The sequence below is a fragment of the Hyla sarda genome, chromosome 6 (assembly GCF_029499605.1).
Source record: "Hyla sarda isolate aHylSar1 chromosome 6, aHylSar1.hap1, whole genome shotgun sequence".
Classification (NCBI taxonomy): Eukaryota; Metazoa; Chordata; class Amphibia; order Anura; family Hylidae; genus Hyla; species Hyla sarda.
Genome location: NC_079194.1, coordinates 91,818,317 through 91,832,689, shown reverse-complemented (window position 1 = coordinate 91,832,689; position 14,373 = coordinate 91,818,317). Strand labels below are relative to the sequence as shown.

The 14,373-nt window shown below is 42.3% G+C and overlaps 1 protein-coding gene across 8 annotated transcripts in view; it reads right to left on the bottom strand.

The window, feature by feature from the left end:
• FLNB (filamin B) overlaps window positions 1-14,373 on the bottom strand; it is a 243,111-nt gene that overhangs the window by 150,749 nt on the left and 77,989 nt on the right. Inside the window, exon 1 of one of the 8 annotated variants that reach the window (XM_056524450.1) lies at window positions 4,547-4,631. The exons of 5 other annotated variants lie outside the window; for them this stretch is intronic. Coding sequence is in view for 1 of the 3 variants with exons in the window: in XM_056524448.1 (XP_056380423.1) it covers window positions 1,587-1,671 (85 nt within the window). In the remaining 2 variants the exon portion in view is untranslated. Of the gene's footprint in view, window positions 1-1,586; window positions 1,736-4,454; window positions 4,632-14,373 lie in introns of those variants that run through there. 2 more of the 8 variants (XM_056524452.1, XM_056524448.1) reach the window with 2 other exon arrangements.

Sequence of the window (14,373 nt, the reverse complement as noted above, 5' to 3'; positions counted from 1 at the left end):
AACGCAACAGCATCGCATTCTTCTGTCTCTACCACTAACTAGAATAGTGTGTAACATAACGCAACACAAAGGAAAATGGACAGTCAGATTATGTAAAAGAAGGACAAATAAACATGTCACTAGGGTTGCCACCTGGCCGGTATTTTACAGGCACAGCCGGTATCTTGACCACCCTGCCGGTACTTTTATATTAAAATAACCGGCAATGCAATGGCCGGAATTTATCCAACCAATCCTTCAACTCCTGGAATGTTGCACCATAACCTATACCAGTGTTTCCTAACCAGAGTACCTTCAATTGTTGTAAAACTACAACTCTCAGCATGCCCGTGTGGTGTCCAGGTACAGGACCAGTCCTGTACCATCCTTAAGTCCCCTCAGGAAGAGTCCCTTAGGTCCATTGGACTCTCCTGCAGGGCTCCCCCTTGTTATCTCCTATAAATGCAGTGTATATTCATTATGTGTATCTATTGTTCATATGCATAAAGTTGTACAGTTTGTATAAAATGTATAGGACCTTCCTTGGTCATGTGACCTAATGTCATGTGATATACCCAGAGTTCCATGGGCACAGGAACCCCAGGCATTAGCAACCAATGGGCTTTAGTCCAGTCCCCTAGTATATAAGGGGCTGTAGTCTCTATTCTCACGCTCTTGAGACCTGGACCTTAAAGGAAGCACGAAGTCCTGCATACTGCAAATTCATCTCATCTAGGCCAAAGAAACGCAGCCACTTCTAAAACGTAAGTTACAATTCTCTCTACAAATCCAGTGACTGCTACTCAGCTAAGGAATATATTAGTAGCACAGTGGCCTGCATAAATATCTCAATAACTACAAGTCCAAGCAAGCCTGCGAGATATCCTGTGTCCCGGTTGCCTCTGAAGGAACTGCATAATTGTAAAGACTGTTCCCTAAACAAGTAAAAGTTCCAGTATATTCAGAATTCTTGCTGTGGACATTCCTTTATTACAAACTGTTTTTGGGTTGGTTGACGGTGGTTACCATACCAGAATAACCATATCCTTGCGTCACGAACACTAAGGGGTTAACAACATATTGCCCCAAAGGGTTAATACCACCAGACCCTGCTACATACTGCAACACCCCAGTCACCACACCCGGATAGCCGTTGGCTGTCCGGGCATGCTGAGAGTTGTAGTTTTGCAACAGCTGGAGGCACCCCTGGTTGGGAAACACTGACCTATACTATATACTACTATATAGTCCAACATACTGGGAGTTGTAGTTCTGCAACAGATGGAGGCACCCTTGGTTGGGAAACACTGACCTATACTATATACTACTATATAGTCCAACATACTGGGAGTTGTAGTTTTTGTTTGGGGCAGCTAATGTGCCACAGACTGTATCAGGACAAGAATTTAATTAAAAAAGTGATAAAAAAAAAGTCACATCAAAACAAGAATGGAACTGTTAAAAACTACAGATCGGGGCGCAAAAAATGAGCCATCATATAGGCCCATATAAGGAGAAATGAAAGGTTATAGGGGTCAGAATAGGACAAAATGTCCCCTGCATATGGTCCCCTACTACCTCAGATCACCCAACACAATAGACCTTACCTATAGGCCCTCTAGCAACAGGTACAAGGCTGACATGCAAAGCGGGAATCCTACCCGATTGGTCCCTGGTCCTTTCTATATGCATTACAACCTTATCAAAAAAGGGGCCTATGGGTCCCAAGGGAAGGGGGCTAAGCAATGGGCGTTGTTGACATGAATCAGTAACAGGTGTGCTCAAAGCCACCTAAAAGTAAAGTTGACTAGTTTCCAGGATCAGCAGGGTGTCCCAGAGATTGGATCCTTATCGATCATAATATAGTATATTCTGAAGATGTGTGCTATCATTTCAGCATAGGAATGCCACATAAACTCAATAGGGGAGATTTATCAAAACCTCTCCTGAGGAAAAGTTGCTGAGTTGCTAATAGCAACCAATCAGATTGCTTCTTTCATTTTGGAAAAGGCCTCTGAGAAATGAAAGAAGCGATCTGATTGGTTGCTATGGGCAACTCAGCAACTTTTCCTCTGGACAGGTTTTGATAAATCTCCCCAATATCCATTATTTTTAACAACTTCCACTATACAAAAGTGACACACAAACTCTGTCCGGTTGGCAGGACTTCTACCGATCACTAAATGAAGGGGTACAATAGTTAGACCCCTTTACTTCTGATCATGTCTATGGCTGTTCGAGAAAAGGTCATAAGGGTTGAAAAAGGGCTCTGCTCAGGTTCTCGTTCATTTTAGCTATAGGTAGGCTACTCCACCAATCAAAACGTATGACATGTTGCTATAACACGTCGGGATAACGTTCAATCAAACTGACGGAGTCATGGTCCCGGATTGAGAACTTCACAAACTACAGGGGGAGATTTATCAAAACCTGTCAAGTGGAAAAGCTGCTGAGTTGCCCATAGCAACCAATCAGATCGCTTCTTTCATTTTTGAAACGGCCTCTGATAAATAAAAGAAGCGATCTGATTGGTTGCTATAGGCAAGTCTGCCACTTTCCTCTGGACAGGTTTTGATAAATCTTCCTATATGTGCAAGTCTTTAAACATGAAAAGAAATACAGCAGTTAAATAGACTTTGTGCAGCCGTCCCCAGATGTCGCTCCACAATCCAGAAAAAAATACAGTATGAATGACTGAACATATCCCAGAGATCCAAGCACACTACCTAATGTGAGAACAACAATAGACTGATAATAACCATTTCCATTGGTGGCAAATCTGAACGCACAGTAATAATAGGGACCTTATCAGTCCTTAAAACCTGCAGCTTTCATTGCAGGAAGGAAATTGTACAAGCACCAATGCTGGCAGTATAACACTAGTTAACCTATGAAACAGCAATTTTGTCTCTGTTATCTCTAGAAAAACATTGCTAGCAGTAAGTCCAAAAATTTGCATGTGATAAAAAAGACACCTAATAACCAGTTATCTCTGGCAATCCTATAGAGTTCGAATAGATCAACAGTGCAAATACTCCACTGGCGCTCCAGTCAAAAAAGCCATTTGGGATCCCAGTGATTAGTGAGGACCCAGTGGTTGGACCCCACCAAATAGATCCTTATCACCTGTACAGGTAGGTGATAAGTGGCCATTATAGGGAATGCACTTTATATTATCTTAATAAGGCATCAATCTTTAAGTAGTACAGACTGCAATGAAATGCAATAGAAAGAAAGAAAAAAACGACAACAAACAAAAAACATTGCAGGTCTGGCATAGTAACCTTGTGGCAGGAAGTTATAAATACAAAATTATAAGAAATTAACCTCCATACACCCAGTCATTACACATACATACAAATACACATCTACAACAAGCTAACAACAATTCTGGCGGGACTACAATTGAAAGGCCGCTCCCTTGTTACACCCAAGATATTTATCTCATCTGACTTTATAGACAAACCTCAGGAGAGGTTTCAGAAGCCAAATATGCAGACATCTTGTTAATGATTCTTAAAATATATTGGTGACCCAAGCGGGATGGTCTTTCCTACATCAGGGACACAAGGAAAACTTCAACAGGTGTAACAGCAAATCTAAGATACCTCAAAAGGAGAGGCTACTGAATAGGTCAGACTTATAAAGGTGTGTTCACACGTGCAGGTTTTTAACTGCTCTTATTGAATATAAAGCTGGGGATGGATTGGAAGAGAAAAGAAGTTTCACTCTTCTTTGTAGAGGTCCTCCATGCTTATAATTGCCCTTAGTAAATACAAAGCCAGGAAGAAACCATAAATGAACAACTTGTATAAAAGGAAACGTAGACTTCTTTTCCAATCCATTGCCAGCTTTGTATTCAAGTAATGCAATTTAAAACCTGAACGTGTGAATACACCCTATAAAGCTCAGAGATTTTGTCTTCTCTGATGAATTTTTAGATTACCCCTGTACCCTTACTGCCCTGTCAGGCATACTCTATTCAGTGATCCCTGGGCCCCTCTTGTCTGTATTCCCTAATTAGTTAACTACCACCTGTGTTATTTATGGTAATGTACATAACTTGTCAGATGCCTTTAAATACTGTTATGTGTTGTAACCAAGGAAGGTACCAGTGAACATGGCACCTATGGGACCCTTCCAGAGTCTCCCCCATATAAGCCCAGGGTGGAGCTAGCTCAGTCTCTGAGTCTTTGCTGAGTGCAGTGAAGTCAAGTCCAGAGAGAGTGTCTGGTGTCCGGAGGAGGCCTAAAGTCTACAACGCAGCCCCAAGTCCACTGCCCCACAGGTGAATGTCAAAACATGGTAAGCTACATACGGGATGAGGTCTGTCAAGTCAGTCAAGATCAGCCTGTGTTAAGTCAGTGTGGCCCTGCATCAAATTGTCCAAGTCTACTTCAAGCCCCAGCAAGCTCTGAGGTCTCAAGTCACTGGTCACCTCCTTGGGCCTCGCTAAGCTATTAAGACTGTTTCACCTGTCTGTCTCTCAGTAAAGCTGCCGTTGTTCCGCAACTTGGCATTTGAGTCATTATTTGCCCCGTGCCTAGCCCAGTATCCAGTGGTATACCTTCGGGTGGTGTAGAGATTAAACCTGGCCCTGGCGTCAAAAACACAAGGAGTTAATGCCATCTGCCCCTAAGGTAAAAACATCTGCCCTCATCACACCAAGAAACTGCCATTTTTGCACACGGGCACGTCCAGTATTGCAGCTCAAGTTGAGAGGGCTTAAATGCAATACTAGGCTTATGGTTGTCTTCATTACAGCTCCTAATTTTGCTACCCTACCCTACCTACCCTTGTCTTCCCCACTGCAGTAGACTATGGGTGCCCATACATTTTCAACAATGAAATTTAGTTCGGACGACAGTTCTCTCTCCACACATCCCCATACACAGGAACGCTTGGAAAGGCAGAATGTTTACTTTTCCTCTGTGGGAGGGGTAAGGTGCAGCCAGACAGCTCTGACAGTGGCTTATCTTTCCCAAAACAATAGGGTTGGGCATAAATACACCTGAGTTAGGAGGCAACCATGCACTTTAAACAGCTTGAACTTGCTGAAGTTGGCGGGTTCAGCTGACTTTAGCCTAAGGTATATGGGTACCTTAAAATCATTATCCCATCTGGTCAATCTGGTCCTGCAACTGAACCCCTTAAGTGTTTAAGTATGATAAAGGTGGCCACACCAGGTGAAATGTGGTATTACATCAAGTCCACCCAAACTGATGACCATGTAAGGTACAATGGCCCTGAATCCTCCACAGGTGGCATTATAGGTCATATGAGCAGGAGTTGTCTAAATGGAACAACCACTTTGAATGTGTGCATCAAAAATGTTACGTGTGTCGGCCTAGAAATGTATTATTAGAGTAGGGTCACACATATCAAATCCGCAGCAGGTTTCATGAAGCTGAAATTCCGCTGGCGGATTCTCTGCTGCCAAATTCCGCTTGCAGATTCTCTGCTGCCGCTTGCGGAATAAGGCAGCACACAAGTAGCTCAGGTGGTGCAGCTAATCCAGGATGGCACATCAATGCGAGCTGTGGCAAGAAGGTTTGCTGTGTCCGTGAGCATAGTGTCCAGAGCATGGAGGCGCTACCAGGAGACAGGTCAATACATCAGGAGACATGTAGGATGCCGAAGGAGGGCAACAACCCAGCGGCAGGACCGCTACCTCAACCTTTGTGCAAGGAGGAGCACAACCCCCACCTGCGGACGTCGGGCCCTCATGGAGTCTGTTTCTGACTGTTTGAGTGGACACATGCACATTTGTGGCCTGCTGGAGGCAATTTTGCAGGGCCCTGGAAGTGCGTACGTTCTCCACCGAGTCTCCAGACCCTGTCACATCTGTCACATGTGCTCAGTGTCAACCTGCTTTCATCTGTGAAGAGCATTGAGCGCCAGTGGCGAATTTGCCAATCTTGGTGTTCTCTGGCAAATGCCAAATGCCCAACACTGTGCATTCTCCAGCATGACCGGTTTAGCGGGGGGTCAGTAATGGTGTGGGGATGGCATTTCTCTGGGGGGGGGGGGCACACAGCCCTCCATTTGCTTACCAGAGGTAGCCTGACTGCCATAAGGTACCAAGATGAGATCCTCAGACCCTTTGTGAGACCATATGCTGGTGCGGTTGGCCCTGGGTTCCTCCTAATGCAAGACAATGCGAGACCTCATGTGGCTGGAGTGTGTCAGCAATTCCTGCAAGAGGAAGGCATTGATGCTATGGAGTGGCCACCTGTTCCCCAGACCTGAATCCGATTGAGTACACCTGGGACATCATGTCTCGCTCCATCCACTGCCGCCACATTGCACCACAGACTGTCCAGGAGTTGGCGGATGGTCTCCTGAGGGATGTCCTCCCAGACCTGGACTAAAGCATCTGCCAACTCATCAGGAGCATGCCCAGGCATTGTAGGGAGGTCATCCGGGCACGTGGAGGCCACACACACAGTTGAGCCCCCATTTTGACTTGTTTTAAAGGACATTTTATCAAAGTTGGATCAGCCTGTAGTGTGGTTTTCCACTTGAATTTTGAGTGTGACTCCATATCCAGACCTCCATGGGTTGATAAATTTGATTTCCATTGATCATTTTTGTGTGATCTTGTTGTCAGCACATTTAACTATGTAAAGACGAAAGTATTGCATGCGATTAGTTCATTCAGATCTAGGATGTATTCCCTTTATTTTTTTGAGCAGTGTACATAAACAGATTTTGGGAAACATTTTGGTAAATGAATATACTCTATGACACCAAGTCTTGTAAAATAAGAGCAACAATTAGTGTGTAACATGCCATACAAACAGATAATGCTTCACATGCCCTCCTATTCATCATTGCTGTACTAATGGACTTGTGCTAAAAAAAAATGTTTGCATTTGTAATGTAATCTTTCATCCTGATCAAGGAATCCATTTTCACTAATCGCACTTCTTCAACCAAATAAATATTGCCGAACCATAGGTCAGTCTGAGACCCCATGTACAGCGTATCTGTTTAAATACTTTTGCTAGTCCGTCTGGAAGTTTAATTCCAGGACATATGACACAAAATTCCATAGACTACAGAATGGCTAAAGCTTATATCACGCATCTATTACGGAAGCAGACGGGGCTTAATTGGAGGAAATTGCTGCAGGGATCTAGCTAAATCTAAATGGATATGTCTACCCAATAACTTTAAGAACTTAAAAGGGTTTTCTGTTAAACATATACAGTATAACTGCATAGATATGCTAGAAATTATCATCAGTCTTCTTAAAGAGGAGTCCCATGCTGTCGAGCCATAGCAAGAACACCAACAGGATCGTGATCAGATGTAGTAACATTTAGCTTGTTCAGTTATAACTTTTAGTATAACAACAGATTAAGCTAAGCCCACATCATAAAAAGTACCCTGCTCTTGCCGTATACACAGAAAAAACATATGGGTGGTATACAGAGGTATACACAATATGACCCACCTGGATCCATTTATTTCAGTGGCCCAACTTTAGTCTAAGAGTTACTACATTGGATACACTTTACAGCATATACAGTTTTTTTCTGCAGTACACAATAGTACAGGAATAAAAAAATAAAATAAAGTATATGTTATAAATATACAGAATGTAGTCACTAAGAAACCACTTTTATTTTCCCAACTTAAAGGGGTACTCAATTTGAAAAATAAGTTTTTACCTAACTGTTTCCAGAAAGTTGAACACATTTGTAAACTACTTCTATTAAAAAATCTTAATCCGTGCAGTATGAGCTGCTGTATACTACAGAGAAAGTGGAGTTGTTTATTTTAGTCTGACCACAGTGCTCTCTGCTGCCACCTCTGTCCGCATCAGGAACTGTCCAGAATAGGAGAAAATCCCCATAGCAAGCCTCTCCTGCTCTGGACAGTTCCCAAAATGGAAAGAGGTGTCAGCAAAGATCACTGTGGTCAGACTGAAAAGAACAACTCAACTTCCTCTGTAGTATACAGCAGCTGATAAGTACTGGAAGGATTAAGATTTTTTTTATTGAAGCAATTTACAAATCTGTTTAACATTCTGGCACCAGTTGAGTTGAAAAAAAAATTCCACTGGAGTACCCCTTTAAGCTATGTACACATACAGTTTTGGTTTTTTTAGCCTCATTTTGGAGGTTGAAAAATGTCTATTTGAGGCTCAAAAATAGCTTTTAGGCATTTCATTTGCCATTTTTATCAATTGTTCTTTGCATCAGTTTTTTTCAGCTGTCTTTCTAGTGTTTTTTGCTGCAGCAAAAGCTGTAACCCAAAAGTGACTATTCTAATTTGTCCCATATTTTAGGCCAGTTATGGCCCATAATATGGTTAGAAAAAAATGGCAGAAAAAAAGGACTTGGAGAACATGTTAAGGTCTGTGTTGTCAGACCCCTCTTAATCTTTAGATCTAGAGTGAAGCATGTGGCTATGCTCTTCATTCCTCAGCTTGCCATGATCTCTGTCTAGCTGCAGGATATAGCCCCATAGAGAGAGAGATTGAGATTTGAAGAGGCAATTTTTTTTTTTTTTTTGCAATAAAGTCTTAGTGTCACTTGGAAAAACTTTTAAAGTTGTCCAGACATGTCAAAAGTCTAGATCGTACTGGGTCACAGTCCTAAGAATCACTGCAACTGTGAGTTACAGACAGGTGAAGTGTGCGGTAGCATATACCTCACTCCAATCCGGACTCACATAGAGTAACTAGTGATTGCAGCGGGTCTCAGGACTAAGTCCCTGTACAATCTTAACTTTTGACATGTGTGGACGACATGTCAAAAGTTTTTCCACGTGTGAACATAGCAGGAATACTGGTTGTAGTGTAAGGCTATAAAACAGTTCCCACAGTTCATTACCACTTAACTACCAATGCAATACCAGGCACAACCTATAGAACAAGCAGCATACCATTTTTTATTTTTTTTTATTTTTGGAAACTCCTTTAAAGGGGTAAAGGGGTATTCCAGGAATTATACATATCTCAACTGGCTCCAGAAAGTTAAGCAGATTTGTAAATTACTTCAATAAAAAAAATGTTAATCCTTCCAATAATTATCAGCTGCTGAAGTTAAGTTGTTCTTTTCTGTCTGACAACAGTGCTCTCTGCTGACATCTCTGTTTGTTTCGGGAACTGCACAAAGTAGAAGAGGTTTGCTATGGGGATTTGCTTCTACTCTGGACAGTTCCCGAGACAGGTGTCCTCAGAGAGCACTTAGACAGAAAAGAACAACTCAACTTCAGCAGCTCATAAGTACTGAAAGGATTAAGATTTTTTAATAGAAGTTGATATATATATATATATAAAAAAAAGTTTTTTCCTGGATAACCCTTTTAAATAAGGTCAGGGGTTATAAAAAATAAAAAAATAAAAAATTGGTCTTGGTGCAAACATTTCCAGAAGCAGCACTCACCGGTCGCCCATGTCCCTGTGCTTCGTGAACACATTCCCAGCCAGTGCACAAAAACATACAGGTCTGAGGTCAGACACAATTACAGTCTCATTCTATAGCTTCTGTAATAAATAGCAGATGACTACAGTAATGCAAAGCTGAAACACTGGCACAACAGAGACAAATTTAGGATATTACCTTAAAATCCCTCAAACAAAAGGTTACACAAGATTGCAGGCCTCGATTTCAACTCCGTTACCCAACATCAAAGTTGAATTTCCAGAACTCTAACTACTTCAATAGCTTCACTATGTAACGGAAGGCAACACTGTACAATCTACGAGATGCCAAACCAGTTTTTCTGTGTATGACAAGGTCAAAAGGTTCCTCAGAAAGTGCGAGCCAACAAAATTAATACAGAACAAGATGTTTTTATACGGAAAGATTTTGAGCTGCACATCGAATATGATGTGTAAAGAAAACGTGCTGCATAATAATCCCAGCTTGACTTCTCAAATGAATTAAAAAAGGATATTTCCCCAATAAATCTCACCTGAAACAACATGATTCTATCCACACTACCTCCTATGCTGCTACAGGGAAAATGAGTCATCCTATATGGCACTACATGTAGGATCATTACCGGCACTGGCGCTGTACTTTTATAATGCACAGTGTGCCCAGAGTAATCAAATTATTGTAAAAGACCAATGTTTGGGGAATGATAAAGGTTCGATCGCATTTTTTTGACAATTTTACGACATTTATACAAAACTGGACATCCAGAAAGGAAAAGTGTGCCATACAATATGCAAATAAAAGGCAAATTTGATAAAGCTACCAATAAGTTTATACATGGGTTCCCATATTTAAATTTTGGTAATTGCCAATTGTGAGACACTCAATGACCCCCAGAGATGTCCACAAAGGGTGGTCTGGTTGTCTACGGAACACTAACTCCTTACCTCTTTACCCTCCCTGTCTCTTCGATCGTGGGAAGTCCCCTTTTGAATTGCTCTGCTCTGGTTCTGATCAAGTGAGTCATGTACTCTCTGAGGTCTATGCCATATTAGGGTCCCCCCCCCCCCAACCACCAACCCAGCACAGTCCTCACCCACATATATCTCCACTTGGGAAACTTATCTCCACCTCACATTCTCTGAGTCTCAGTGTAGTGGCAAGTTTTGCTGGGCCCATGCTTCCTCCATACCCAGCGCTATAGAGATGATGGGTACAAAATCTAGTTGGTATTGGATTTCTAGCCATATCCATAAGATGTTCCCTAATGAATCGCCTCTTTGTTGGAGGGGCTTGGGTCAGCAGGGGTCACTACTTTATATCTTCTGGGAACAGAGGCGTAACTTGTAGCTTCTGAGCCCTGATGCAAAATCTGAAACAGGGCCCCATGTGCCAATTATAATACTGGTCTCTTATGGGGCAGATGTGCTTTGGGGCCCTCTTAGGCCCCAGGGCCCTGATGTGACTGCTACCTCTGCACCCTCTATAGCTATGCCCCTGTCTGGGAGTGTTCCCTGCTTTGCTAGTTGGGAAAATAATTTTGGCATTTGGCTTCCCAATTCTCAGAATTTACCCTGTCATTTATCATCTGTCAGACATATTGTTCTCAGCCAATAAAGTTTCCATACTCAACTGATCAATGCTGTGAGAGCTTGCATTCATGCTATCTGGAAGTGCCCAGAACCTCCTACTATTCAGATGTAGACATAAAACACAAGAAGGCGCTCCACAGTGAAAAACCACCAGTGGATGGTCCCGGTAAGAGAAGGTTGTGCTTACCACAGGTGGTTGTGTGAACTCACACACAATAATGGTTTGGGTGAGTGAGGGAAAAGATTCAGCCCGCAGCCCTCCTGCTCATAGATAACAGACAATGGGAGACTTCTTACGCGAGTTGCAGGGTAGAAAGTCGGTGCGGGATGGAACGACCACAGGTAAGGAATATGGTTTGTTTTAAACAATGCAATGCGTTTCACCGCGCATTGTTTTAGAACAAACCGTATTCCTTACCTGTGGTCGTTCCATCCAGCGCCAACTTTCTACCCTGCAGCTCCCGTAAGAAGTCTCCCATTGTCTGTTGTCTATTCAGATGTGGCCTGCTAAAGTACATGACATCCAATAGGGGAGTTGACTGCTCACCTCCACAACAGTCAAACTTTGCCACCACTGACCACCATGCAAGTCGCATGCGACAGTGACCTGCTTGTGACTGCTTTGCAAAATAAAAATTTAAACCGTGATACAATTAAAGACAAATATTTCGGTAGCACAATTTAGATACGATTTGCTGTCATGCAACGTTTGTTGCTGCATTGCCCTAGCCTAAAGAAGCCAAACTGCAATATCTGACAAAACACCAATACAGGTGTGGCACACATTTTTGAAAGAAAGCATTTATGGTTTACTAATCTTATATAACCACTTAAAAAATGCTTGCACATGGCACCCACAGGCAATTGGAAACATAACGGACTGCTATATGGATTTAAAGAATTCGTATTCACAGTCCATGTGACTCCATATGGCACCTCTGTTAAATCCTATAAATGATAGTGGGAACCAGTATTGAAGCAACATTCTAAAGAATTTCAATGTCAAAATCTGCAATAAATTCTATATTGTGACAATGGCCTTATTGTGCAAATTAGATGTATACAGAGGCTAAACATAGGTTTAACCCCTTAAGGACGCAGCCCTTTTTCACCTTAAGGACTGAGCCCTTTTTCGCAATTCTGACCACCGTCACTTTACGAATTAATAACGTGAAAACGCTTTTACCAAATATTCTGATTCTGAGATAGTTTTTTCGTGACATATTCTACTTTATTTTGGTGGTAAATTTTCGGCGTTACTTGCATCCTTTTTTTGGTGAAAAATCCCCAAATGTCATGAAAATTTAGAAAATTTTGCATTTTTCTAACTTTTCTAGCTCTCTACTTGTAAGGAAAATGGATATTCCAAATAAATTTTATTTTTCTTCACAAATACCATATGTCCACTTTATGTTGGCATCATAAAATGGACATATTTTTGCTTTTTGAAAAAATTAGAAGGCTTCAAAGTAGAGCAGCAATTTTCAAAAATTTTATAAAAATTGCTAAATCTGAAGGGACAGATGTTACAGAACTACAACTCCCAGCATGCCTGGGCAGTCGAGGCATGCTGAGAGTTGTAGTTTGGCAACATCTGGAGGGCTACCGTTTGGGCACCACTTTAACAGTGGTCTCCAAACTGTGACCCTCCAGGTGTTGCAAAACTACAACTCCCAGCATGCCCAGACAGCCTTTGGCTGTCTGGGCATGCTGGGAGTTGCAGTTTGGCCTTCCTAGTGGTTGCCACAGTAAAGATCATTTTACTTTCACTTTCAATTCCCCCCCACCGTCGATTCCCTACCTGATCCAGAAGGCTCCAGCAAAGATCCCGGGTCCCCAGGCATCTTCTCCTGCAGGTACGGCCTCCATCTTCTTCCCAGATCCCCTCGATATCCAGGGGCGGGCAGAACGGGGGGTTGCCATGGCAACCCCCTGTCCTGCGCTGCCATTGGTCAGAACTCCGTTCTGACTAATGGCAGGGGATAGGAGGAGATCGCAGCTCTGCGACCTCACTCCTATCCCTTAGGCTGATCGGGGCTGTTGCTGACAACTCCGATCAGCCCTATTTTCTGGTGATCGGGTCACCAGAGACCCGATCAGCCCGAAATTGGAGAAAATCGCATGTCTGAATTGACATGCGATTTTCTCCGATCGCCGACATGGGGGGGGGGGGGGTTCTCAGGACCCCCCTGGGTTATGTGCCCGGGTGCCTGCTGAATGATTTCAGCAGGCATCTGGCTCCGGTCCCCAACCGGCTAGCGGTGAGGACCGGATTTCCCACGGGCGTATGGATACGCCCTGTGTCCTTAAGGACTCGGAATGCAGGACGTATCCATACGTCCTGTGTCCTGAAGAGGATATAGAATATACGAACATGAATTTGTGACCCATACATTACAAATCCTAAATATACTTGATACACGAGGACATGTATTCTGTACATTGATTACCAAAAATACATGTGGTATCTTGGACAAAAGGAAACAGGACAAAAAAAAATGTTTTTGCATTTGCTCCACGTAAACAATTTCTTACAAGGAGAATCCTAGGTTACAATTAGGTTGAATAGGTTCAATAGTGTCCCTTAACCCACCATTGATATTTGTTGACTTTTTCACAGCTGCTTCATATATAGCAACACACTTAAACTGAGAAAGTAATTTAAACAAAGTGTTGTTCCATAGATATATGTTTGTTATGTGGCACATACATTTACCAGACATTTGACACAGTTCCAGCTTCATTACAGAACCTGTTGGTGAAGCACAATGCCATCATTAAGGATTTGATATAATAAATGGTTATTTCCCAGGAGGCCAATGTCACATTTGAACAAAACTAATGTAGTGTTGTGACAAAGAAAAAGAAAACTGGCAAGAGTCAAGAATATTACAGAAACTGAAAAAAAAACAAAACTTAAAGCTCAGAGCTAGGCCACGCGTCCTGGGATCACACATTCCAACTACAAGCATGCTCCATATAACTAGTAAACCTATTCGTAAGCAAATCACTATAAAAAGCAGAGTCAGAGTTGAGGTCGGACGAAATTTTGGGCAAACAATGCACCGACTTCGACTCAGACTCCTACTAAATTTAGATTGGAATGAAAAAAATAAAGCAAGTTTAAATGTCCCAATTCACAAAAAGTTATAATTAATGACTTCTCTACTGTAAGAATAAAGACCAATGCATGCAGTGCCTCATGTAACTGCAAAACAAACACGTTAAGTGACCGTGAAGAAGCATGCTTGTCATGTGCTTCACTATATGGCACGCAACGCACAATTAGGAGCGGCAATACTTATACTTTCCATAGTGTTGTGTTCTGCTGTTACAGGGAACCCATGGGTAACGTAGCCTCTCACTGATAAGGGATTAAGTAAATATGTTTTTTGCAGGACTAGAGA